The sequence below is a fragment of the Nerophis ophidion genome, linkage group LG10 (assembly GCF_033978795.1).
Source record: "Nerophis ophidion isolate RoL-2023_Sa linkage group LG10, RoL_Noph_v1.0, whole genome shotgun sequence".
Lineage (NCBI taxonomy): Eukaryota > Metazoa > Chordata > Actinopteri > Syngnathiformes > Syngnathidae > Nerophis > Nerophis ophidion.
This window is the reverse complement of record NC_084620.1, coordinates 68,168,930-68,196,875: the sequence shown is the minus strand read 5'-3', so window position 1 is coordinate 68,196,875 and position 27,946 is coordinate 68,168,930. Positions and strand designations below refer to the sequence as shown.

Genomic DNA, 27,946 nt, shown 5'->3' with positions numbered 1-27,946 from the left:
AAAGTAAAGCCGCTGCTTTTCCACATCAAGAGAAGCCAGATGAGGTGGTTGGGGCATCTGGTCAGGATGCCACCGGAACGCTTCCCTAGGGAGGTGTATAGGGCACGTCCGACTGGTAGGAGGCCACGGGGAAGACCCAGGACACGTTGGGAAGACTATGTCTCCCGGCTTGCTTGGGAACACCTCGGAATCCCCCGGGAAGAGCTGGATTAAGTGGCTGGAGAGAGGGAAGTCTGGGCTTCCCTGCTTAGGCTGCTGCCCCCACGACCCAACCTCGGATAAGCGGAAGAAGATGGATGGATGTGTTACTAAATGTAGTTTTACAGTGCTTATGCAGAAAACATAGACATTTGCTTACAATTCAAATGAGCATTTAATAATCTGGTATGCAACAAACACACTGGCACTATTAAATTATCTTTAGAATTAAGGTTCGCATAATGCCCCAACATCTCCTTATGATAAATAACAGTACATGATAACTAAATGCACAAAGCAGCTACAATTTAATTTAAAAAGTGACTATGAAAGAGAGTGAGTTAAAGTATGGTACAAATAATAATTACACATTGCCCAATATTGACCACAGTTAAATGAGTATCAAGGAAATGAAATATAATCAAACTCAAGATGTACATTTTCTTGTATTACAAAAATATTTTAGCAGCTCTGATATGCTTAAGAGAAAATATAAATGTAAAATCCAACATGCTGGTTAATAAGGCAAATGTATGCAACAAGCGGAGGTAAATATTAATCCAAGGCAGGGGTGTCCAAAGTGCGGCTCGGGGACCATTTGCGGCCCGCAGCTAATCGTTAACCGGCCCGCCACACATTCTGCAAAAATTGCAATATTGATAGTATTGCAAAAATTAAAAAAATTAAAAAATAAAGTGGAATGAGGTGAAATCTAATGAGAAAAAGTTTCAATGTTGACTTTTGTCTTTATTTTCTTTTTTTTCCATTGCTCAAAAAAAAAAAGGACTAAAAAATCTATGTAATAATGAATTATTACTTAAAAATTATCACTTTAAAATGTTTTATGTGGAAAAAATATTGCATATGTTGTGTGGTCGCCATATAAAAACATCAAAGTTTTGACAAAAGAGCATAAAACAAAAAAAATAATAGTTAAAACTTAAAATCGACAGATATATAGGAAGTAGATTTTGAAATTTAAGTGTTAAAAGTAAAAATAATAATAAAAATGTATCACTTTATGAGTGGGGAACCTTTTGGATCTCAAATATATTTAGTAGGATTTTTTTAAACTTTTCACTGTGATTACTCAAAAATATTAAATCATTAAAATCAATGGTGTCCTGCATTATTGATCTTTGAGGGCTTTAATTGCTGAATAAAGGAACTCTCCTGAAGGAATCAATAAAGAACATCCATCGATCCATTTTCTACCGCTTATTCCCTTTTGGGGTCGCTGGCGCCTATCTCAGCTACAATTGGGCGGAAGGCGGGGTAAACCCTGGACAAGTCGCCACCTCATCGCAGGGCCAACACAGATAGACAGACAACATTCACACTCACATTCACACACTAGGGCCAATTTTAGTGTTGCCAATCAATCTATCTATTTATCTAAATACTGCATATTTCATTACTTTTACTATTAAAAACCAAGTTGTTTTTGACAGAAAAGGCATAAAACCTTATTTGTTTTACCTTATATATACCTCAAGTTGATATAGAGATTTACTGTAAGCATTAAATAAAAAATAATTAAAATTTTACTAATTTTTAACATTTTAGTGACTGAGACCCTCTATGCTCCCCACGAGCACTAAGTATTAAAAAAAATCCATATATTTTGTTATGGTTTGAAAATACAATATCAAAATGGCCCTTGCATGCTTAAATTTTTCCGTGTGCGGCCCTCTGTGGAAAAAGTTTGGACACCCCTGGTCTAAGGTATTGTGTGTGAATAATTTAACTTAATGAGGAGGTGACAGGGACTTTTCAGAGTTATATCCTCCAACATCTAAACGACAGTCTTCATTCCTGCCAGAGTCCATGAGTCTTTCGGCGCTTCCTCTCCCGTCGCCGCCGTCGTCTGTTTCTTCCTCTTCCTCCTCTTCTTCCTCCTCCTCCTCTTCCTCTTCGCGTTGCTCCTTGCGGGACGAGCGTTCCGTCTTGGGCCCTTTGCATATCTTCAGGTGTCGAGTGAGGTGGTATTTGGTGAGGAAGGCCTTGTGGCACTTCTCGCAGACAAAGTCTCTGCGACCCTCGTGGGAGTTCATGTGCTTCTTCAGGTGGTTGGTCTTCATGAAATGCTTGTTGCACTTGGGACACTGGATGCGACGCTCGCTGGAAGGGAAGCAACACAACCAAATGAGAATCCATGAAGTTGTTTTCCGAGTGCGAAAGAAGTGACGTACTGCGTGTGAGACAACATGTGCTGGTTCAGGTCCTGTTTTCTGATGAAAGTCCGCTCGCACAGGTCACACTTCAGCTTCTCGGCGCCGGTGTGTATGAGCATGTGTGACGCCACGTGGGACTTCTGCGTGAACGACTTCTCGCAAACCGTGCATCTGTAGTTCTTTTGACCTGATGGGGGCAAGAGAAAAAAAGTGACTCAGCATACATTTAATATAGGACGCTTTTACATGTAAAATGTATTTTTATAATAATTTTAGAGGAATATTTTCCCCCATTAAGCAAAGTAGCTGGGTGTGTGTCTCCAACAACTGGTATTTTCCACTTTCTCAACATTTTAAAGTAAAGTACCAATGATTGTCACACACATGCTAGGTGTGGTGAAATTGGTCCTCTGCATTTGACCCATCACCCTTGATCACCCCCTGGGAAGTGAGGGGAGCAGTGGGCAGCAGCGGTGCCGCGCCCGGGAATCATTTATGGTGATTTAACCCCCAATTCCAACCCTTGATGCTGAGTGCCAAGCAGGGAGGTAATCAATCAATCAATCAATGTTTACTTATATAGCCCTAAATCACTAGTGTCTCAAAGGGCTGCACAAACCACCACGACATCCTCGGTAGGCCCACATAAGGGCAAGGAAAACTCACACCCAGTGGGACATCGGTGACAATGATGACTATGAGAACCTTGGAGAGGAGGAAAGCAATGGATGTCGAGCGGGTCTAACATGATACTGTGAAAGTTCAATCCATAATGGATCCAACACAGTCGCGAGAGTCCAGTCCAAAGCGGATCCAACACAGCAGCAAGAGTCCCGTTCACAGCGGAGCCAGCAGGAAACCATCCCAAGCGGAGGCGGATCAGCAGCGCAGAGATGTCCCCAGCCCATACACAGGCGAGCAGTACATGGCCACCGGATCTCCACAAGGGAGAGTGGGACATAGAAGAAAAAGAAAAGAAACGGCAGATCAACTGGTCTAAAAAGGGAGTCTATTTAAAGGCTAGAGTATACAAATGAGTTTTAAGGTGAGACTTAAATGCTTCTACTGAGGTGGCATCTTGAACTGTTACCGGGAGGGCATTCCAGAGTACTGGAATGCCCGAACGGAAAACACTCTACAGCCCGCAGACTTTTTTTGGGCTTTAGGAATCACTAATAAGCCGGAGTCCTTTGAACGCAGATTTCTTGCCGGGACATATGGTACAATACAATCGGCAAGATAGGATGGAGCTAGACCGTGTAGTATTTGTTACCTAAGTAGTAAAACCTTAAAGTCACATCTTAAGTGCACAGGAAGCCAGTGCAGGTGAGCCAGTACAGGTGTAATATGATCAAACTTTCTTGTTCTTGTCAAAAGTCTAGCAGCCGCATTTTGTACCAACTGTAATCTGTCCCATTTTTTTATAGTCTTTGGTATGACTCGGCCGGGGTTTGTACTCCCAACCTACCTATCTCAGGGCGGACACTCTAACCCATGGGTGTCAAACTCTGGCCCGCCGTGTAATTTAATTTGGCCCTTGAGGCAATATCAATTTAGCATTAGAGCTGGCCCGCCGGTGTTATACAGCGTCGGTGCCGCTGTAACACCGCATTCACCGCTAATACTCATACTTGCCAACCCTCCTAATTTTCCTGGTAGACTCCCGAAGTTCAGTGCCCCTCCCGAAAATCTCCCGGGGCAACCATTCTCGCGAATTTATACCGATTTCCACCTGGACAACTATATCGGGGGCGTGCATTTAGTGCATTTAAGGTGCTGCCTTTAGCGTTCTCTACAACCTGTCGTCACGTCCGCTTTTCCTTCATACTAACAGCGTGTCACATGATATTTGTGGCTTTTACACACACACACACACACACACACACACACACACACACACACACACACACACACACACACACACACACAAGTGAATGCCAGCCATACTTCGTCAACAGCCATACATGTCACACTGAGGGTGGCCGTATAAACAACTTTAGCGCTGTTACAAATATGCGCCACACTGTGAACCCACACCAAACAAGAATGACAAACACATTTCGGGTGAACAGCTGCACCGTAACACAACAGAACAAATACCCACAACCCCTTGCAGCACTAACTCTTCCGGGAAAACTTCCAGCAAACTGACCAATAATTAACGTTTTATTCATGCATTGAATGTTTGGTTCATTCATTATTGTTATTGTATTTTCAAATGTATTATTAGCCTGTGGAAAAAAATTGATATATACCTCAGAAGATTGCAAATAGAAAAAAAGGCATAACATTTGTATTTAAATTTTATTTGATATGCCATTGATATTTTTTTAATTATTATTATTTGAAACTTGATTTTGCATGTCACTGAAGTTATATAAGCCTTGCTTGTTCAATATTTAATGCAAAACTGGTTTGGGTCCCCATTAAAAGGTTAATTTGTTCAACCTTGGCCTGGGCCTTTGTTCCGTTTACAATTTTGGCCCACTCTGTATTTGAGTGTGACACCCCTGCTCTAACCATTAGGCCACTGAGTACAGATATACTTGAACTTTGCACTTGTCCAACGTAACAGATGCCATATATCACATGACATTAATGAGTGGGACAGGAGGACACCATCTTTAGTTAAGTTAAAAGTTAAAGTACCAATGATTTTTACACACACACACACACACACACACACACACACACACACACACACACACACACACACACACACACACACACACACACTGTGTGGTGAAATTTGTCCTCTGCATTTGACCCATCCCCTTGTTCACCCCCTGTATTATTTATCTTAGTACATTTTGGTTATTTACCAGTACCATGAAATAAACCGTGTGTTTGTCCATAGTGCGACCCGGGGCCCATTTTTTTTTTTATGGTCATCATGAAAAATAAAATGAAGCTTGGCAACACATCGGAAGACTACAACTAAAGTATAAAGGCACACGGAAGAAAACATTTATGATAAAAGTTGCTCGACAACTATTTGCCAATCATTACATAAAGCTAAGACGTAGGATGGCTACCGTATTTTACTTGAATTTCCGCCGGGGCGCTAATTAATTTAAAACCTCTTCTCCCTCCTGCGCTTACCAAAGGCATGCGGTAAAAGTAAGCATGCGCTAATTATTTTAAAACCCCTTCTCACTCCGGCACTTACCAAAGGCATGCAGTAAAAATTTGAGTGTTATGTAAGCTTGGACCTTAAATCCTACTGACTAGCTCTTAATCTTCTTCCCTTTATGCGATTTCAAATTACCGATATTGAAATCAGCCTACTCCATTTTGAAAATAAAGACAGGGGAAGTATCACCCGTGACGTCACGAGTTTGACCAGGCGGTAATACTAAGCATGCGCTAATTATTTTGGGAAGCGAGTTTGACCCGGCAGTAATTCAAGGCAGGCGCATACTACATGCCCTGTGGCAATTCAAGGAAATACGGTATCTTAAAAATATTTTTACAGCGCATCATATCTTTGTGTACACTGGTTAAGTATTTTTTTTAAATGTATTTTCCCCAATTGTTGCTGAGTTTATTTTTGTATAATTTTATTCTGCATTTGGGACACCCCTGCTTTCAAAGGTTTTTGTCAGAGTTGAGTGAAGTCAACTCTGTGAGGGACCACAACTCTCAGGAGAATGTGATTGTAGATTAAACCAATAGCTGCGTTACAATAGTCATTTTGATTGCAGCTGCAGACCACCACCATGTATCCCACAGGGCAGGATTTCCTCATGCAAGCGTGTCATACCTGTGTGAATTTTGAGGTGCATCCTGAGGTTGCTGGGATCGCTAAAAGCCTTGCTGCAATATTCACACTTATGAGGCTTCATGCCCACGTGGCCCATGAAGTGCACGTTGAGTTTGGTGGACGTGATGAAAGCCCGGGAACACATGCTGCACTTGAACTTCTTCTCCCGCACCTGACTCTTTGAGTTTGTTCTGGGGGTAGTCCTAGTAGGAGTAGTTGTAGTAGTAGTAATAGTAGTGCTATTCTGATTATTGTCACTCCTGTTGCAGTTGTCGCCGTTAGTCTGTGCTGCCGTGTGGCCGGGCCAAGGAGAGGAGGAAGAAGAGCTTGAGGTCCCGTTGGTTAGCTTCTCATGCTGCTGCTGCTGTTGTTGTTGAGGTGGTTGCTCCTGCTGCTGCAAGTCCTGCTGTGTTGGGCTGTGGCTGTGTGGAGGCTGGCTATGGCCGCTCATGTGAGTCTTGAGGTCAGAAAAGGAGGAGCAGTCTTTGCCGCAATGGCAGAGCTGGGTCTCAGGCAAAGGAGGAACACCTAGATGTAAAAATGACGGGCTCAGCATAAATGCACAATTAGAACACAGCTGAGAGGGACCTGCATCTCACCCATCAGTCTGCAGTAGTCTCGGCTGTAGTGGAGGCGCAGCTCCTGGTCTGGGTGGATCTCCACGGTTGTGCAGAAGAAGAGTTTACCATTGGCAGAGTAGGCGACAAGGTTCTGCTCTTCACGGTTCCTAAAAGCACCAAATTTACGGCTTAATCTGATGCAAAACAATCTTCAAAATAGGAATAACATTTCTCTTAGTAGCTCTTAGGGACATCAATCAATCAATGTTTATTCATATAGCCCCAAATCACAAATGTCTCAAAGGACTGCACAAATCATTAGGACTACAACATCCTCGGAAGAACCCAAAAAAGGGCAAGGAAAACTTATGTTTGAAGCCAGTTTGGCTTTGTTGAAAGACAGTACAGTGGTACCTCGGGATACAAGTTTAATTTGTTCTTTGACGCGCTCGTTCCTCAAAACACTCACAATTATAACATGTAACATGTTATTTAAAAATAACCTTTTTGGATAAAGCCCTGCGATGAGATGGCGACTTGTCCAGGGTGTACACCGCCTTCCGCCCGATTGTAGCTGAGATAGGCACCAGCGCCCCCCGCGACCCCAAAGGGAATAAGCGGTAGGAAATGGATGGACTTTTGAATAAGAAATATTGTAACAAAAACAATAGAAGACTGATTAATATTTTTTGATCTGTTCTTATCGGCATCTTGCCGACTCATTAAGTCCAACATGGACAAGGAGCAGAGTTACCGAAGAGGGAAGGCTGGCCAATAAGGCTGGGGGAAAGTTAACAACGTCCATAAGTTTGATTCCTGGATAGCAGCGAGTAATGGTGTTGAAAAAGCGGTAGTTGCAGTTGTAGTTGTTGGTACTAATATCTATTGTATTGTTGTTCAAACAATAATTCCTAAAGTATTTAGTTTTTTTTTTATAGGCATGTTGCATGTTAAAATTGTGGTGTTGTTTTTTTCAGTGGGGGGCAAAAAAATATATTTTTCAATTCATGTGAATGGACAAGGTGGATTTGAGATACAAGTGTAGGGTTTCTCTTTAAAGTACTAGAAGAGTAAAAAACAAGTTTCCTCTATTTAGAAGCAATTATCATATACATTTGATGTAGGCCAGAAAAACACTCACAAAGTTTTTGAATAAACAAGAATGACCAAAATAGTATCATTCCCACAGAGATTCCCAGGCCATTTTGAGAGATAATGAGCTAACCAGTCACGCGGTCACGTGACGTAGACTCAGGTAGGAACCGCAGATCCCTTCCCTATCAACAACAATGCAAATCATGTAGACTTTGTGGGAGCCAGTAATGATTACGTTGGGACAAATGATGGTCTAGAAAAGGGGTCGGGAACCTTTTTGGCTGAGAGAGCCAAAAAGCCAAATATTTTAAAATATATTTCTGTAGGAGCCATATAATATTTTTTTTAACACTGAACACAACCAAACAAGTGCATTTTTAAGTAAGACCATCATTTCTAGAGTTTAATAGGTCTCTTATTCTTTGTAATAACATTGTTTTTCTGAAGCTAACTGTGGAGGGGGCGTGACCTGTGGGCCTGCATCGAACTGGGATGTGCCAGGACCGGCTTCGAAATCAGCGACAGTTGCGTAGATGGCCCACCTGGGCCTTGTTATCTAATCACCTGTCGCTCTGTTATAAGCGGCAGCCAGGAGGAGAGAAGGGGTTGGGGCTGGAAATACAATTGCTGGAAAGCAACTGAGAGACTTATTGAAAAATAAAACAATATTTTAACCCTGAAACAGGCTCTCATGTCGGTGCTTGGTGGTCCGAAGAACTCCCAGGAGGGCAAGCCCCACACTAACCAATAATAAATATATAACCTCTTACCATTAACGCAACTTCTTGAACAGGTGCGGTAGAAAACGGATGGATTAAAATGCATGAGAATGTTTTATATTTTTAATATCATTTTTAACACCGTGATTACAAGTGGAATTATTCATGACTTATCGTTTTAAGCAACGTCAGCTCAGATTTATCCGAGAGCCAGATGCAGTCATCAAAAGAACCACATCTGGCTCTAGAGCCGTAGGTTCCCTACCTCTGGTCTAGAACCTTATATTTTTAATCCTAAATATAGGAAGGATGAGCTAAACGTTTTAGAAGCTCTGCTAAACAGATCCAACTTTAGAAATACAAAGAACACAAACTAGGAACATAATAAAATGATTGCTTGCTAGTCAATGTCTTTTCTTACTTTGATGACGACTGATAGGATGTTCATACCTTCTTTAAAACACCGCTGCCAAAACCGGATGTTGTGATGACATAAACAAGACGCACGCGATTGTCTGGGATGTTGTGAGCATGTCTGCGATGTGGCCGTAACCTAAATGTATCCCACCTGATTGATACCCGTGGACAGCGATCTAGAAAATGTGCAAATATAGAGGAAAGTGGCGGCTTTTAAGGAGAGAAAGTCCAAATGCAGCGTAAAACAAGTCTGACGTCATGCTCGCTGCCGCTCGTTTTCCCTCGAGTACGTGGAGGCACAAAAGTAATGAGTCTCTAAACACGAGTACAGTCTATAATAAATCCAGAAAAAGAGGCCAGATTTGTCGCTAGTCCTTTTTAGTAAAGAAAAAAATCACAAAAAGTCTCAAGACACTTAAATATATGATTGTATAATAAGCAGCAACAATTAAGAAAAGAGCAAAATGATACAATATAAAAAATAAATGTTAATACTAATTAATACTAACAGATTTGGTTTTAAATGTTTGAGCACATTTTTTTAGCTTTTTTAAATAAAATAGTATCATTATAGCAAATTAAATAATGACATCATGGAGACCACGACTTCTGAACCACGCCCCCACCGCCAGAAGTATTTTTGGCAATCTAGTGGAAACCCTGAAATGTTTTGAGTAACAAGCTCGGTCATAAAAAACTATTTAGCTCATATGTTGAGGTTCTACTCTACTGTATTTCTTCAGGGTTAAAAAACTAATTTTAAAGTTGCCAAAATATTATTCAATAATGTATTTATACAAACTCCGTTTCCATATGAGTTGGGAAATTGTGTTAGATGTAAATATAAACGGAATACAATGATTTGCAAATCATTTTCAACCCATATTCAGTTGAATATGCTACAAAGACAACATATTTGATGTTCAAACTGATAAACCTTTTGTTTTTTGCAAATAATCATTAACTTTAGAATTTGATGCCAAAAAAGTTGGGAAAGGTGGCAATAAAAACTGATAAAGTTAAGGAATGCTCATCAAACACTTATTTGGAACAACCCACAGGTGTGCAGGCTAATTGGGAACAGGTGGGTGCCATGATTGGGTATAAAAGCAGCTTCCATGAAATGCTAAGTAATTCACAAACAAGGATGGGGCGAGGGTCACCACTTTGTAAGCAAATTGTCGAACAGTTTTAGAAAAACATTTCTCAATGAGCTATTGCAAGGAATTTAGGGATTTTACCATCTATGGTCCGTAAAATCATCAAAGGGTTCAGAGAATCTGGAGAAATCACTGCACGTAAGCGATGATATTACAGACCTTTGACCCCTCAGGTGGTGCTGCATCAAAAACCGACATCAGGATATCACCACATGGGCTCAGGAACACTTAATAAAACCACTGTCGGTAACTACAGTTGGTCACTAAATCTGTAAGTGCAAGTTAAAACTCTACTATGCAAAGCGAAAGCCATTTATCAACAACACCCACGAACACCGCCGGCTTTACTGGGCCCGAGCTCATCTAAGATGGACTGATGTAAAGTAGTAAAGTGTTCTGTGGTCTGGAACAAATAGGAAAATAACCATCCGGGTTGTTATAGGCGCAAAGTTCAAAAGCCAGCATCTGTGATGGTATGGGGGTGTATTAGTGCCCAAGGCATGGGTAACTTACACATCTGTGAAGGCACCATTAATGCTGAAAGGTACATACAGGCTTTGGAGCAACATATATTGTCATCCAAGCAACGTTATCATGGACGTCCCTGCTTATTTCAGCAAGACAATGCCAAGCCACGTGTTACAACAGCGTGGCTCTGTAGTAAAAGAGTGCGGGTACTTTCCTGGGCCGCCTGCAGTCCAGACCTGTCTCCCATCGAAAATTTGTGGCGCATTAGGAAGCGTAAAATACGACAGCGTAGACCCCGGACTGTTGAACAACTAAAGCTCTACATAAAACAAGAATGGGAAATAATTCCACTTTCAAAGCTTCAACAATTAGTTTCCTCAGTTCCCAAACGTTTATTGAGTGTTGTTAAAAGAAAAGATGATGTAACACAGTGGTGAACATGCCCTTTCCCAACTACTTTGGCACGTGTTGCAGCCATGAAATTCAAAGTTAATTATTATTTGCAAAAAGAAATAAAGTTTATGAGTTTGAACATCAAATATCTTGTCTTTGTAGTGCATTCAACTGAATATGGGTTGAAAAAGATTTGCAAATCATTGTATTCCGTTTATATTTACATCTAACACAATTTCCGAACTCATATGGAAACGAAGTTTGTACATCATATGAATTTGTAGAAATTTGCAGCCCTCTTTTGTTACATAAAAAAAGATACTGTTTGAATGTCAAGTATGTTATATGCAGCCCTTTGAGACACTAGTGATTTAGGGCTATATAAGTAAACATTGATTGATTGATATAGTACCTTGCTTTGTGGACGAACATCATCCAGTTGCATTCATTCTCATCTGCTGTCACGATGTAGAACTCCAGCACATTGTTGTGGTACATCTGTGGCAACACACACAAGTTTATCATCATGTTTTTTAACACTGAAAATCAAACCGACCTTCCATATCTGAGGTGTGTCTTTATCCGGCCAATCAGGGAGGTCCACGTTGCTACAGTGCTGGCCAACCATAGGCCCGAAGCATGTCCTTGCCGGAATGACGTCTCTTGCAAACACACCTTACAAAAACAGCAAAAAAAGGGGTGGCTTTAGTCATTTATGCTGGTGAATTTGGAGTTTTAGTCTCTCACCAAGCGGCTCGTCAGCTACAGAGATGCGCAGGCACAGTGGGCGTGGAATAGAGAGACGAGCCCGGCTTTGAATGGGCGTGTCTGGGATGAAGGTGACCGGGCCGTGCTCTGGGCAGTCTGAGGTGTATGAGCGCTCACACAGTGTGCACCCTGAGCACAAAAAAATGTAACTACAAAAAACAATGCACCCAGAATGCCTTTTAAACACTTACAAATGTAAGCAGCGACCATTCCCTCTTTGTTTGAAGTTGAATCCTCAAGTTGTAAGCTGGAGTTGACGAGCACCATGTTTTCTGGACCCAGTGATACCTCAGTGGTGATGGGGGAGACGTTTACAACATCTAGTCCCATCCCAGAGTGACCATGAAGGGATACGGGGCCAAGCTGACCCTGGTTGCCTATGGAACTCGTGAGCACCACACTAACGACACCAGAGCTGAGCTCACCGTTTGAGTGAAGCTGCTCCCCGAGTCCAACTGCGCCTCCTCCGCCTGCATTCCCCACACGGCCCCCCATGTGGTCAGACTCCATCACCACAGGGAGCTCCAGCACAGCAGGTCCATGCAGAGGCATCACCCCTCCAGAAGAGTCCACCCCAGGGAGGCCTTCATGTGGCTGTCGGCCTCCTCCAAGCTGCTGCTGGGTGTCTGACACCCCGACCCCATCCATGGTGGCCAGATCCTCTCCCATCCTGTCCGGGGACATTGGGCTGCTGACACGTGACTCCATTGCTAACCCTGTAGAGTCCAGCTCATGAGCCCCAGGCTGGTGCAGGTCTCCGTGCCCGCTGGCCTGCCTTGAGTCCATGGAAACCAGGCCTTGCTCTAGAGGGCCGCCTGCTGTACTGTAAGGGTCAAGACCTGAGGGGTTGTTGCTCGACACAGATAGGGTTCCATCCATGTTGAGGCTGCTGGGGTGGATGTACTGTGGAGGTGGACGGTCCGCCAAATAGGACAAAATACCTGCAGCAACAAAAAAAAATTAAGTTTTGCCCAATTCTAAAAAAAAAAAAGTGTATTATTAGTAGGGCTGCGAATCTTTGGGTTTCCCACGATTCGATTCAATTTCGATTCTTGGGGTCACGATTCGATTCAAAATCTTTTTTTTTTTTTAATTCAACACGATTCTCGATTCAAAAACGATTTTTTTCCCGAATTAAAAGAATTCTGTATTCATTCAATACATAGGATTTCAGCAGGATCTACCCCAGTCTGCTGACATGCAAGCAGAGTAGTAGATTTTTGTAAAAAGCTTTTATAATTGTAAAGGACAATGCTTTATCAACTGATTGCAATAATGTAAATGTGTTTGAACTACTAAACAAGCCACAAATACGACCTATTTTATCTTTGTGAAAACATTGGACACAGTGTGTTGTCAAGCTTATGAGATGCAATGCAAGTGTAAGCCACTGTGACACTATTGTTCTTTTTTTTTTTTTTATAAATGTCTAATGATAATGTCAATGAGGGATTTTTAATCACTGCTATGTTGAAATTATAACTAATATTGATAATGTTGTTGATAATATTCATTTTTGTTTCACTACTTTTGGTTTGTTCTGTGTCGTGTTTGTGTCTCCTCAATTGCTCTGTTTATTGCAGTTCTGAGTGTTGCTGGGTCAGGTTTGGTTTTGTAATTGGATTGCATTGTTATGGTATTGCTGTGTAGTAGTTTGTTGGATATAAAAAAAAAAAAATCGATTTTAAAAAAACTAGAATTGATTCTGAATCGCACAACGTATTCGATTCGATTTGTATTCGAATCGATTTTTCCCCACACCCTTACTATATGTTTAATGTACTTTCCTTAGTGTGATTTGTTTTACAGGGATTTCATTGTAGAGAATAGCAATAAAACACCTCCAGTTTTTTTTGCCCCCATCTTTAATTCAAAGGATTGTTTACATATTTGGCAAACTAAATTGCAACATTCAGGGAGGGCAGAATATAGTGTAGCCTGTCTTACCTTTTACAATAAGCGGCCACAATTGAATTTGCATTGAACAAAGACAGCACAGTCTATCAAGTCAAATTCCTGGTGTGTTAAACAAACTTGGCCAATAAAGCTATTTCTGATAATATAAGAACAATACATGTTATCACTAATAAATAATAACACATATTGTTGTTAAATATACATAAAACATGCCTTTAACCTTCTTAAAGAAAATATATCCATCATTGCGTATCAAAATTATATATATATATATATATATATATATATATATATATATATATATATATATATGTGTGTGGCTTCCTGTGCACTTAAAATGTGACTTTAAGGTTTTACTACTTACGTATAAAATACTACACGGTCTAGCTCCAGCCTATCTTGCCGATTGTATTGTACCATATGTCCCAGCAAGAAATCTGCCTTCAAAAGACTCCGGCTTATTAGTGATTCCTAAAGCCCAAAAAAAGTCTGCGGGCTATAGAGCGTTTTCCGTTCAGGCTCCAGTACTCTGGAATGCCCTCCCGGTAACAGTTCGAGATGCTACCTCAGTAGAAGCATTTAAGTCTCACCTTAAAATTCATTTGTATACTCTAGCCTTTAAATAGACCTTTTTAGACTAGTTGATCTGTCGCTTCTTTTCTTTTTTTCCTCTGTCCCCCCTCGCTTGTAAAGGGGGTCCGGTCCGATGACCATGTATGAAGTACTGGCTGTCCAGAGTCGGGACCCAGGATGGACCGCTCGCCTGTGTATCGGTTGGGGACATCTCTACGATGCTGATCAGACTCCGCTTGGGATGGTTTCCTGTGGACGGGACTCTCGCTGCTGTCTTGGATCCGCTTTGAACTGAACTCTCGCGGCTGTGTTGGAGCCACTATGGATTTAACTTTCACAGTATCATGTTAGACCCGCTCGACATCCATTGCTTTCGGTCCCCTAGAAGGGGGGGGTGCCCACATTTGAGGTCCTCTCCAAGGTTCTCATACTCATCATTGTCACTGGCGTCCCACTGGGTGTGAGTTTTCCTTGCCCTTATGAGGGTTCTTCCGAGGATGTCGTAGTCGTAGTGGTTTGTACAGTCGTTTGAGACATTTGTGAATTAGGGTTATATAAATAAACATTGATTGATTGATTGATGTCATATTGACAAACTTCTACTGTCAAAATAAAAGGAAACAGATTTTTGTTGTGTAACTACAATATTGATAGGATTCATCCATCCATCCATTTCCTACCGCTTATTCCCTTTGGGGTCGCGGGGGGCGCTGATGCCTATCTCAGTTACAATCGGCTGGAAGGCGGGGTACCCCCTGGACAAGTCGCCACCTCATCACAGGGCCTGATAGGTTTCCTGTTTCTCTTTTTAAACTACCATAAACAAGCCCTTCTGGCATTATCTCTTCTCTATAAGCACAATTTCTCACCTACAAAATACTTAATTTGTTACAAAAGGAAATCACTTTTTCTCCACAATTGGTTCAAGAATGGTATTATTTTGGGGAGTCAGCTTTTCAAAAAGGAAGGTAAACCTTTTAATTACCAATAATTTCTTAACCATTTTAAGGTCTTGCAACTACCAAACAATTTGTCATTGTATTTGATGCCATTCCTACAGGTTTGTTCATGTTGTAAAGGCGTTATTTATTTCCTCTTTCTACTGTAACAATTGTGAATGATCCACTTGACACTCTTTTGGGGAAACTTTGTTTTGATCAGAAAAATAACTGAAAAATCCGCAGCTTATTCCAAAATGATTGTGTGTCTGTCTCCTATGTAATTGCGCTCTGAAAAATTGTTGTGAATGACATCTTCTGGGTCAAGACGTGGTCTCATCTTAACAGGTATTTACTTACAAACAAAGTCAAAGAGATTTCTTCAAAATCTTTCATTGCTATTACCCTGTAAAGACTGTAATGGTTAGATACAAGAAGGGCATTGATGTTACCTGCACCTTATATAACATGCATTCAGAAAGTGTTTATCACCTGTTTTGAACTTGTGAAAGCACTCGATCACTGTGGCAGGGCATCCGCCTTTTTATCTTGAAAAATATTTATGAAACATTTGTGCTTTGTCTTACAGATGTGCTATTTGGATTTACACAGTATGAGAACACATTTGAAAAGGAATTCTACCTTCGCAACCTTATTATACTACTGGCTAAGTTTTATATTCATACGTGTAAGGTTGTCAATACCCAACCTGTTAGAACTTTACTTTAAAACGCTATCACCCTATAACAGCCCTAAAGCTGTGAAAACTATGATGCTATGCTCCAAATTTAAACTATTTACAGAACTTGTGTGAGCCTATAATTATACACATTACTAAATGTATTTATTTTACGTTCTACTATAATTACTTTATTGAATTAACAATCCCCTGCAGCTGTATTGTACTGTTTTTGTACTTGTTTTGATTGCACTTGTTCATATGTTTGTTGGAAATGCTGAACTTTGTAAATAAAGGTATATAAAAATTAAAAGAAATAATTGAAAAATAAAAGAAAGCAGTTTTGAAGTGTGATGCCCCTCTAAAACAACAGGGGGTAGCAAAGAACCACATAAAGTTTCCATAGATCAGGGGTCGGGAAACTTTTTGGCTGAGAGAGCCATACAAGCCAAATATTTTTAAAAGTATTTCCGTGAGAGCGATATAATTTATTATTTTTTTAACACTGAACACAACAATATGTGTGCATTTTTAAGAAAGACCAACATTTTTTGAGTACAATAAGTCTCTTATTCTTTTTAATACCATTATTATTCTGAGGCTAACCAAAAATAAATAAAATACTTCTGACCATTAATGCGACTTCTTGAACAGGTGCGGTAGAAACCGGATGGATGGATGAAAATGCATGAGAATGTTTTATATTTTGAACGTTATTTTTGACACTGTGATTACCAGCGGAATTATTCATTACTTATTGTGTTAAGCAATGTCAGCTAAGATTTATCTGAGAGCCAGGTGCAGTCATCAAAAGAGCCACATCTGGCTCTAGAGCCATAGGTTCCCTACCCCTGCCATGAGATGATCAGGTCTCTAAACTTTGATGCAATAAAAGTATCAAATGTAGACATTATTTACTTGCACATATGTTGAACTGGGCTTTTGCTTCATTTGGTTTACTGTCATTGTTTTTACATTCTTTTTGCACTACAAGATCACAATTTATATTATTTTATATCTTATTTTTAATCCATTTTGATTAACACTATGCTATATACTATTGTTCTTATGATACTTACTGGGCTAAATCTGGGACCTCAAGTACTAAATTCCTTTCCACCTCATGTGTGCTGGTATGACAAAGTTCCTTAAATCCTTACGAGTCTCAAATTATACCTAACTAGGGCTGGGTGATATGGCGTTTTTTCAATATCTCGATATTTTTAGGCCATATCGCGATATACGATATATATATTACGATATTTTGCCTTGGCCTTGAATGATAAATAAATGATAAATGGGTTGTACTTGTATAGCGCTTTTCTACCTTCAAGGTACTCAAAGCGCTTTGACACTACTTCCACATTTACCCATTCACACACACATTCACACACTGATGGAGGGAGCTGCCATGCAAGGCGCCAACCAGCACCCATGAGGAGCAAGGGTGAAGTGTCTTGCTCAGGACACAACGGACGTGACGAGGTTGGTACTAGGTGGGATTTGAACCAGGGACCTTCGGGTTGCGCACGGCCACTCTCCCACTGCGCCACGCGTCCACGCCGAATGAACACTTGATGCATATAATCACAGCAGTATGATGATTCTATGTGTCTACATTAAAACATTCTTCTTCATACTGCATTCATATATGCTACTTTTGAACTTCCATGCAGAGAGGGAAATCACAATTAAGTCAATTCACCAAAAGTGTATTTATTAAAGTTATTAAGCAATGGCACAAACATTCATGTCATTTCCAAAACAGAAAGTGCAAGATTGTGAGAGACATTTTAAATGTCAAATAAAAATGAGCTGCATAATAGGAAATCAAATAGTATTCGTCCTTCACTATGTGGTAGGTTACTACGGACGTTATTAAATTCTCTAGCGAGTGACTTTTCAAATGATCCTACATATTAACAGTAATGCTACTTTTTATAGCAACGTTTTTGCCACACACTTGACAAATCACGGTTGTCTGTTCGACATATTCCCACTTGAAGCCGAACCACCGCCGGACGATGGAAACCCTGCTGTTTTAATTGGGAATTAAGTCTTCCTTCATTTGTTAGCAGATCCGCACCTTCTTTCTCTCGTATTACTACTCGTAGGGCTACGTTAGCATCACAGCTAACGTTACCCAGTCTGCTACCTCTTTGCTGGGCGAGGGCGTATACGTATGTGACGTATGACCTGACAGTATGTGACGTATGTAAGTTTGTGAGCCTGCTTTTCTGTGAGAAGGAGACACAGGAAAGAGTGAGAAGAGCCTGGAGTGTAATGTGTGTCCCAAAGTCAGCAGCCTTGGCGTCACTATAGACAGCGATTTTAAACTAGACAAACAAGTCAATGGCGTTTTAAAATCGTGTTTTTATCACCTTCGTCTTTTAGTAAAAGTTAGACCGTTTTTATCTTTTAACCTTTTTGAACAAGTCGTGCATGCTTTTATTTCAAGTGGCCTGGACTACTGCAATGCACTTTATGCTGGCATTAGCCAAAAAGCTCTTTCCCGGTTGCAGTTAGTCCAGAACGCGGCAGCAGGACTTTTAACAGGGGCCAGGAAACGCCGGCATATAACCCCAATTCTTCAGAGTTTGCACTGGCTCCCTGCTCATTTTAGAATTGATTTTAAAACATTGCTGTTTGTTTTTAAATCTTTACATGGACCGGCACCTCAATATATCTCGGACCTCATCCAAATTTACATTCCTGCGCGCGCTCTGAGGTCCGAGAGCCAGCTCCAGCTCGTGGTGCCCAAGACCAGACTTAAGACCAGGAGAGACAGGGCCTTCTCTGTGGTCGGCCCTAAGCTCTGGAACACTCTGCCCCTCCATCTTCAAACTGCTTCCACAGTGGAGTGTTTTAAGTCTCGTCTTAAGACCCACTTTTATTCTTTGGCTTTTAAGACTACGTGAGTTGTGTGGTCCTCTGTTGTCCTCTGTGTTTTTTATACACTTTGATTTTTATTTTACTGTTTTAATTGATTTTACCCTTTAAAATAGTTTTTAATCACATTTTTTATTTTTTTATATTGGTTTTATATTTATTTATTTTTTGTTTTTATTCAGTCATTGGTGTAGCATAATATTGTTTTTTTTTTTTTAATATTGTTTTTAACATGGCTGTGCAGCACTTTGGAAATGTTATTATTATGGGGCGGTTTAGCTCAGTTGGTAGAGTGGCCGTGCCAGCAACTTGAGGGTTGCAGGTTCAATTCCCGCTTCTGCCAACCTAGTCACTGCCGTTGTGTCCTTGGGCAAGACACTTTACCCACCTGCTTCCAGTGCCACCCACACTGGTTTGATTGTAACTTAGATATTGGGTTTCACTGTGTAAAGTGCTTTGAGTCACTAGAGAAAAAGCGCTATATAAATATAATTCACTTCACTTATTGTTGCTTAAATGTGCTATATAAATAAAGTGGATTGGATTGGATAATGCCCGCAGCTAAAAGCAACTGCGTGAGAACGTATACTTGAATATTACGATACCGTCATTTTCTATATCGCACATTGACAAACCCGCGATACATCGTATTTCCCCCCAGCCCTATACCTAACATGCATGTTTTGGGGATATAGGAGGAAGTTAAACTACACAGAAAAAATTCACCTTGCATGGAAAGAAAACCCAAACTCAAAAATCCCGGAAGGGACCGTTTTATGATGTAATGCTAAAAAGTGTAACTAATGACCAAACACGTTACCTGGTAATATATGTCGGAAGTAGCTGCTCTCCAAGTGGGGGTACGGAGGCGGAGGCAGGGAATAATTCCTCTCCGGAAGGCCACACATCACTCCTCTATCCCCTAGCGGTCCCATTGGCAACATCAGGGACAGTGCAGAAGGAAGGGAGCCTAAGGAAGGACCTAAGTTAGGGATGGCCACCGGCATTCCTGCAGGAAAATTGTTTCCAAAATGAAGGCACTTCTCATGACAAGTGTGATTGAAGGTTTGGTGTGACGTCATACCTGGTGTGGGAATGGCATTATGTGGGGGTGAAGTGGCCAAGCCCAAGTGGCTTGCACTGACTGAAGACACACTGAGCTGGTCCATGCCCACTGGACTCAGGTTCATGTCATTCATCCTATAAACACAGCCACTTATTAGCAGACCAGCAATACAAATGTCTTTAGCGTTGTGTATTTAGGATCTAAAAGCTTTACCAGTAATCACACGTAAAGAAATATTTTATTTAAACATATATGGAAATGTTTTAAAGTATTGGCGTCCAAGCTTTTTTTTAAAAAAAGGCCGCAAACAATTGAAGGATGCGAGAGATGGAGGTTCATTTGTGTCTTTTTTTTTTTTTTGTCCTGTCCAGCTTCTCAGGCAAATCAAATAGTTGATGTAGATGCCCATATCGGCTGATCAAATTTACTTTACAAAAGAGAAGGGTGGGATACTCCTCTTGTTGCCTTATTTGTATTTGACTTCATTAAATGTATTTATATTATCATTTGGTGCAAGAAAGAGAAAAAAAGGAAGACAGAGGGGGGAATTGTGGGGACAAGGGGGGTTACGACAGAGAGACAAAAACAACAGCAAACACAACAATTACAAATACAAAGCATTACAAATACCAATAGAAATAGCGCTATGGATAATGAACAATACCAATGATTTCACTCTATTATCAACAATACAGTTGTTCAAATGCAACAATACATAAATGTAATGATAACTAGAGATACAAAAGAAAGCAGAAAAAAAGAGGGGAAGAAACAATAGTTTAAGCTTTGTCAGTGTGCCATGTGTTATCTAGTTTACACTAGGGCAGGGGTCGGGAACCTTTTTGGCTGAGAGAGCCGAGAATCCAAATATTTTAAAATGTATTTCCGTAAGAGCCATATATTTTTTTCATCACTGAACACAACTAAATGCGTGCATTTTAAGTGAGACCAACATTTCTAGAGTATAATATGTCTCTTATTCTTTGTAATAACACTTATTCTGAAGCTAACTGTGGAGGGGGCGTTGCCGGGATCGGCCTTGAAATCAGCGACAGGTGCGTGGATGGCCCACCTGGGCCCTGTTATCTAATCACCTGTCGCTCTGTTATAAGCAGCAGCCAGGAGGAGAGACGGGGTTGGGACTGGAGCCAGAGCGCGAGCGAGAACGAAAGAGGAAAAGACAATTGCTGGAAAGAAACTTAGAGACTTATTGAAAAATAAAACAATATTGTAACCCTGAAACAGGCTCTCATGTCGGTGCTTAGTGGTCTGAAAACCCCCCAGGAGGGCAAGCCATACACTAACCAATAATAAATAACTGCTTACCATTAACGCAACTTCTTGAACTGGTGCGGTAGAAAACGGATGGATGGATTAAAAATGCATGAGAATGTTTTATATTTTGAACTTTTTTTTTTTAAACACTGATGACATGTGGAATTATTCATTACTTATCGTGTTACGCAATGTCAGCTCAGATTTATCCGAGAGCCAGATGCAGTCATCAAAAGAGCCACATCTGGCTCAAGAGCCATAGGTTCCCTACCCCTGCCCTAGGTAACAACATTAATTTATGTTTGATGAAACGTGATTATGTGCATGTACGAGTATGAGTGTATGTACTTGTATATGTACAGTATGTGTATATGTATGTTTGTACAGTGAATGTATATGTACAGTATGTGTATATGTATGTTTGTACAGTGAATGTATACGTACAGTATGTGTATATGTATGTTTGTACAATGAATGTATATGTACAGTATGTGTATATGTATGTTTGTACAGTGAATGTATATGTACAGTATGTGTATATGTATGTTTGTACAGTGAATGTATATGTACAGTATGTGTATATGTATGTTTGTACAGTGAATGTATATGTACAGTATGTGTATATGTATGTTTGTACAGTGAATGTATATGTACATTGGTGTCTTAATTGTGACAGCTGCTTTTTTGACACTGAACTTGTGTAACTTAATTTTTTGCGTTTCAATTCTATGAACTGATTTTCTTTTTTAAATCAAATAGTGGGGACAATTTCATTGAATCGACATTCATCCATTTTCTACCGCTTGTTCCCCTTTGGGGTGGGCGGGGGCGCTGGTGCCTATCTCAGCCACAACCGGGCGGAAGGCGGCGTACACCTTGGAAGAGTCGCCACCTCATCGCAGAGCCATTGAATCTACATTTTATACAAAAACATGTGATTAAAAATTAAGTTTGTTCAAATTCAGTGTAAAAAAATGGTGCAGAAATATTCACTCTATAAGAAGCTAATTAAAACTAAAGCAATCAATCCTGTGTAAGAACCAGCCAATGAGGTGTTTCAGTCTTAGTTTACTGGAAGCATATGCATCTTAATTTGTGTCTTTAATAAAAATGAATTTATTAATTCATTTAAAAAGCTTTTTTTTGACTGAGATAGGCTCAAGCAACCCCCGCGAGCCTGAATGGGACAAGCGGTATAAAAAGGATGGATGGATTAATTTAATGTGAACATTTTATGTGAACGTGGAAAGCCGATCCGTGAAAATAATGCATACATTTGATTGATTGAAACTTTTAGATAGATAGATGGATAGATAGATAGATAGATAGATAGATAGATGGATAGATGGATAGATGGATAGATGGATAGATGGATAGATGGATAGATGGATAGATGGATAGATGGATAGATGGATAGATGGATAGATGGATAGATAGATAGAGATGGATGGATGGATGGATGGATGGATGGATGGATGGATAGATAGATAGATAGATAGATAGATAGATAAATAGTACTTTAATTTATTCCTTCAGGAAAATTAACATTTTCAGCACAATCCCATTCAAGATCAGACAAACATTACAGGGAGACAGAACAGAATCGCTGACGGGTCTGCCGACTTCCCTTACAAAAAGGTGAGATACAGGTAAACAAGGGGGTGGTGATGGGAGAAAAAAATTAAAGATTAAAATAAAATAAAATAAAATAAATCGGTCTAAGCCTGGGCCTCTGGAGCGGGGTCCAGACTGAAAACAACTCATAGCCATAGTACACATCCCTCGAGGGAAACATCAAACAAAACAAAGGACATGAAAGACATTAAAGCAGCGGAGCTGAAGCAATTAGCCACTTCTACATACAGCTGTGAATAAAATTAAAAGAAACATATCCACTGTGTTGGCCTCTGTGGTGTTCCACGCCATCGTCTGCTGGGGTGGAGAGAGTATGGCCAGAGACAGGAGCAGACCCAACTAAGCAACCAAGAGAGCCGACTCCACTCTCGGCCGCCAACCAACCTTCGGCCAGTTATTATTAGATTGCACAGTACAATTCATATTCCGCACAATTGACCACTAAATGGGAACACCCGAAAAAGTTTTTCAACTTGTTGATCAATTCATGGTAATTAATTAAACCGGTCCCTGGTGGAAAAAAGTTTGGGGACCACTGATATAGGTGACAAAGCAAATGAGTGTATCCATCCATCCATCCTTTCATCCATCCATTTACGACCGCTTATTCCCTTTGGGGTCGCTGGTGCCTATCTCAGCTACAATCGGGCGGAATACGGGGTACACCCTGGACAAGTCACCACCTCATCGCAGCAAATGAGTGTATTACCGAACAATAGATCGAAATTATTAATCAGTACATGTCCGGCTTCCTCCCACTTCCAAAGACATGCACCTGGGGATAGGTTGATTGGCAACACTAAATTGGCCCTAGTGTGTGAATGTGAATGTTGTCTGTCTATCTGTGTTGGCCCTGCGATGACTTGGCGACTTGTCCAGGGTGTACCCCGCCTTCCGCCCGATTGTAGCTGAGATAGGCGCCAGCGCCCCCTGCGACCCCAAAAGGGAATAAGCGGTAGAAAATGGATGGATGGATGTTAAGGATATAATATTTAAAAAAAAGCTGTGTACCTAAAATGGCTTGCGTGCCACATTTTGGACATTAAAAAAACATAATATTAGCTTAGCATTAGCTTACCTGAATTCAGTTACTTCTTTCCAGCAGTAAACCAGGGAGGAGTGCGCTTACATTGTTCGACCTGTGAAACAGCAAAAAAAAAAGAGTTATTGACCCCGTGGTAATAGTAATATGCTGACTTTTAAACATGTTAGCATAGTTAAAAAAAGCTATAGTGGCTATACTGTACTATTTATTACATTGCTAGCTTAGCGTTAGCCGAGCTGCCTGTCCGTCTCCATCAAAACAGCGCATTGTCAAGCGTTGAGTTGAATCACTTTACAGTTAAACCTTGTTATAGTGGAATCGGTGGCATTATAATTAAAAAACACGCCAAGCTTAAGACGTTAAGTAAAAACAAAAACATACCAGCAGCGATACAACACCTCCTTCCTGAAGGGGGCCATGACGGCGCATGCGCGATGTCGAGAACGCGTGGAGGCGCTGTGTTGACATTTCACATTTTGACGTCTGATTTTTAATTTTTTTTTTAGGATTTGGACTGTTTTTGCTGTTTTCTGTCAAGCACACACATCTGAGTGTTTGCAACATTTAGAATCGCATGGCATATAAAACAAGAGTTATAAAAAAAAATACAATAGACCATACATCCGTAACGTGGACGCATGTGAAAAAGTGCAATATATTTATCCGTACAGTAATCTGTTTATTTATGTATACATATTTATTTATTTTATTTATCCATCCATCCATCCATTTTCTACCGCTTATTCCCTTTCGGGGTCGCGGGGGGCGCTGGCGCCTATCTCAGCTACAATCGGGCGGAAGGCGGGGTACACCCTGGACAAGTCGCCACCTCATCGCAGGGCCAACACAGACAGACAGACAACATTCACACTCACATTCACACACTAATGTTGTGTTTTGATTGCGCCCTTACTCATTACATTACGGTGCCTATTGTGTTGTGCTGTGTGTTCTATGTAATGTTTACGGTACTTACACAGGATGTGACGTCAGTGAGAGACGCGCCAGTTCTACTCCAGACGGGAGGATGTAAAACAAACTGAGCAGCCGCTACTTGTAATAAATATGCCATTAGACTAAAGATTAATAGTATGACTTTATTCTCCTATACGTGTGGACACTGTGCACTGGATGCGTGACAATATATTTATATATTATTTATATCAATCAATGTTTATTTATACAGCCCTAAATCACTAGTGTCTCAAAGGGCTGCACAAACCACAACGAAATCCTCGGTAGAGCCCAGATAAGGGCAAGGAAAACTCACCCCAGTGGGACGTCGGTGACTGACAATGATGACTATGAGAAACCTTGGAGAGGACCTCATAGGGGACCGAAAGCAATGGATGTCGAGCGGGTCTAACATGATACATAGTGGATCTAACATAACCAGTCCAAAGTGGATCTAATATAGTAGCGAGAGTCCCGTCCAAAGTTGAGCGAGCAGGAAACCATCCCAAGCGGAGGCGGATCAGCAGCGCAGAGATGTCCCCAACCAATACACAGGCGAGCGGTCCCTCCTGGGTCCCGACTCTGGACGAGCGGTCCCTCCTGGGTCCCGACTCTGGACGAGCGATCCATCCTGGGTCCCGACTCTGGACGAGCGGTCCATCCTGGGTCCCGACTCTGGACGAGCGGTCCATCCTGGGTCCCGACTCTGGACGAGCGGTCCATCCTGGGTCCCGACTCTGGAAGAGCGGGCCATTATATATGCACCTTATTTCTTTTTTTTTTTATCCTGCGCTACCATGAGATTATGTAACGAAATTTCGTTCTTATCTGTGCTGTAAAGTTCAAATTTGAATGACAATAAAAAGGAAGTCTAGTCTAAAACATCTGCATAAATGGGGCATTTATTTAAAAAAAAACAGTCAATGAAAGAGACTTATTTTAGATTTAGACTTCCTTTTATTGTCATTCAAATTTGAACTTTACATTACGAATAATAATATTTTATTTGTAAAAAAAAAGAAGCATTTTACTTTGTTGTAAACAACCTCAAAGTGCTACAGTATATTAAAAAATTAAATAAAAATATAATAAAAATGAATAAAAATAAAAACTAGAAAAGCCTAATAGCTAGAACTAGTATACATATATCTAAAAAAAAAAAAAAAAGAGGATTTTTTTTTTTTTTAAAAGGGTTTTGAAGCCACCGTGAATTCACGGTGGCAGAGGGGTTAGTGCGTCTGCCTCACAATACGAAGGTCCTGCAGTCCTGGGTTCAAATCCAGGCTCGGGATCTTTCTGTGTGGAGTTTGCATGTTCTCCCCGTGAATGCGTGGGTTCCCTCCAGGTACTCCGGCTTCCTCCCACTTCCAAAGACATGCACCTGGGGATAGGTTGATTGGCAACACTAAAATTGGCCCTAGTGTGTGAATGTGGGTGTGAATGTTGTCTGTCTATCTGTGTTGGCCCTGCGATGAGGTGGCGACTTGTCCAGGGTGTACCCCGCCTTCCGCCCGATTGTAGCTGAGATAGGCGCCAGCGCCCCCCGCGACCCCAAAAGGGAAGAAGCGGTAGAAAATGGATGGATGGATGGAGTATGCATAAATCTAAAAAAAAAAAAAGAGGATTTTTTTTAAAAAAAGCATCCACAGTCTGTGGTTGCCTCATGTGGTCAGGGAGAGGATTCCACAGAGCCGAAAACCCGGTCTCCCATTGTTCGTAGCTTTGTTCTCGGAGGTTGGAATAGGTGACCCCATCCGGAACAGAGGTGTCGTGTGGAGGATTTGGGGGTGAGTAGTTAATTGAGGTAGAGGGGGGAGGGGGGGGGCATTCCCATGGAGGCACTGGTGGGTTGGAAGGGAGACTTTGTATTCAATCCTGAGTGGAACAGGAAGCCAGTGAAGGAATTTCTAGATATAGGCTGCTGCCCCCGCGACCAGACCTCGGATAAGCGGAAGAAGATGGATGGATGGATGGATGGATGGATGGATGGATGGATGGATGGATGGATGGATGGATGGATGGATGGATGGTGTGGTATGGTCATATTTACGCGCAATCATTAGGATCCTAGCAGCACTATTCTGCAAGTACTGCAGCTTCTGGGGGATCCTGACAAGAAGTGTGACGCATTTGTCTAACCTAGTATAAGTCTGGTACAAATAATAACAACATGAATTTGCATTAATTCGTTGGTGGTATAGCTCGGTTGGTAGAGCGGCCGTGCCAGCAACTTGAGGGTTGTAGGTTCGATCCCCACTTCCGCCATTCTAGTCAATGCCGTTGTGTCCTTGGGCAAGACACTTTACCCACCTGCTCCCAGTGCCACTCACACTGCTTTAAATGTAACTTAGATATTGGGTGTCACTATGTAAAGTGCTTTGAGTCACTAGAGAAAAGCGCTATATAAATATAATTCACTTCACTTCACTTGTAGTGCAGGATACAAGAGCAATAAAGTGCATATATAAATAAATAGATTACTGTACAGATAAATATATTGCATGTTTGCATATGCATCCCTGTTTATGGATGTATGTTATATTGTGTTTATATTCCAGCGAGTTAATCCGTTTTTGGGGGGGGGGAATTGAGGGGATTATTATGATGCATTCAAGAGTCTTATGGACTGAGGGAAGAAGCTGTTACAGAACCTTGGGGTTCTGCCACGGAGGCTGCTGAACCTCTTTCTACAGTCCAGCAGTGAGAACAGTCCTTGGTGCGGGTGGGAGGAGTCTCTGCAGATTTTCCGAGCCCTGGTCAGGCAGCGGCTTTTTTGCGATTTCCTGGATAGAAGGAAGAGGAGTCCTGATGATCTTTTCCGCAGTCCTCAGCACTCTCTGGAGAGACTTCCAGTCTGAAGAACTGCAGGCTCCAGTCCAGACAGAAATGCAGTTGGTCAGCAGGCTCTCTATCGTGCTTCAGAATGTGGTGATTTTTAAAGGCCTACTGAAAGCCACTACTACCAACCACACAGTCTGATAGTTTATATATCAATGATGAAATATTAACATTGCAACACACGCCAATACGGCCGCTTTAGTTTACTAAATTGCAATTTTAAATTTCCCAAGGAGTTTCTTGTTGAAAATGATGACGCGTATGATGACGTCTTGGGTTGGAGGCGACATATTATCCCAGCACCACTTGCGGCTAAAAGTCGTCACTTTTCATCGCATAATGCCACAGTAATTTGGACATCTGTGTCGCTGAATCTTTTGCAATTTGTTCAATTAATAATGGAGACGTCAAAGAAGAATGAT

The 27,946-nt window shown here is 41.1% G+C and overlaps 1 protein-coding gene across 2 annotated transcripts; it reads right to left on the bottom strand.

Moving 5' to 3' along the window:
* Nucleotides 1–349: 349 nt before the first annotated feature.
* Nucleotides 350–27,523, bottom strand: prdm4 (PR domain containing 4). 2 transcript variants are annotated; one of them, XM_061914535.1, is made up of 12 exons: nt 27,338–27,523; nt 23,766–23,826; nt 19,796–19,911; nt 19,532–19,720; nt 11,907–12,656; nt 11,695–11,844; nt 11,504–11,622; nt 11,360–11,445; nt 6,735–6,862; nt 6,136–6,663; nt 2,391–2,559; nt 350–2,319 (listed from the first exon to the last, which is right to left on the bottom strand). In XM_061914535.1, the coding sequence occupies exons 3-12, from the start codon at nt 19,908–19,910 to the stop codon at nt 1,947–1,949; spliced, it is 2,607 nt and encodes an 868-aa protein (XP_061770519.1). In that variant the 5' UTR covers nt 19,911; nt 23,766–23,826; nt 27,338–27,523; the 3' UTR covers nt 350–1,946. The 2 variants fall into 2 exon arrangements, with proteins under 2 accessions (XP_061770519.1, XP_061770517.1); XM_061914533.1 differs by lacking the exon at nt 27,338–27,523 and adding an exon at nt 24,114–24,180.
* Between the last annotated feature and the right edge of the window lie 423 nt (nt 27,524–27,946).

Bases quoted from the DNA above. Each gene is read 5' to 3' on its own strand.
- prdm4 (XM_061914535.1), bottom strand. From the start codon at position 19,910: ATGAATGACATGAACCTGAGTCCAGTGGGCATGGACCAGCTCAGTGTG. The intron at 11,845-11,906 runs GTAAGTGTTTAA...TTTTGTGCTCAG, and splicing joins AATGGTCGCTGCTTACATTT to GGTGCACACTGTGTGAGCGC. The intron at 2,560-6,135 runs GTATGACACGCT...TGCCCCCATCAG, and splicing joins GCACCTCAAAATTCACACAG to GTCAAAAGAACTACAGATGC.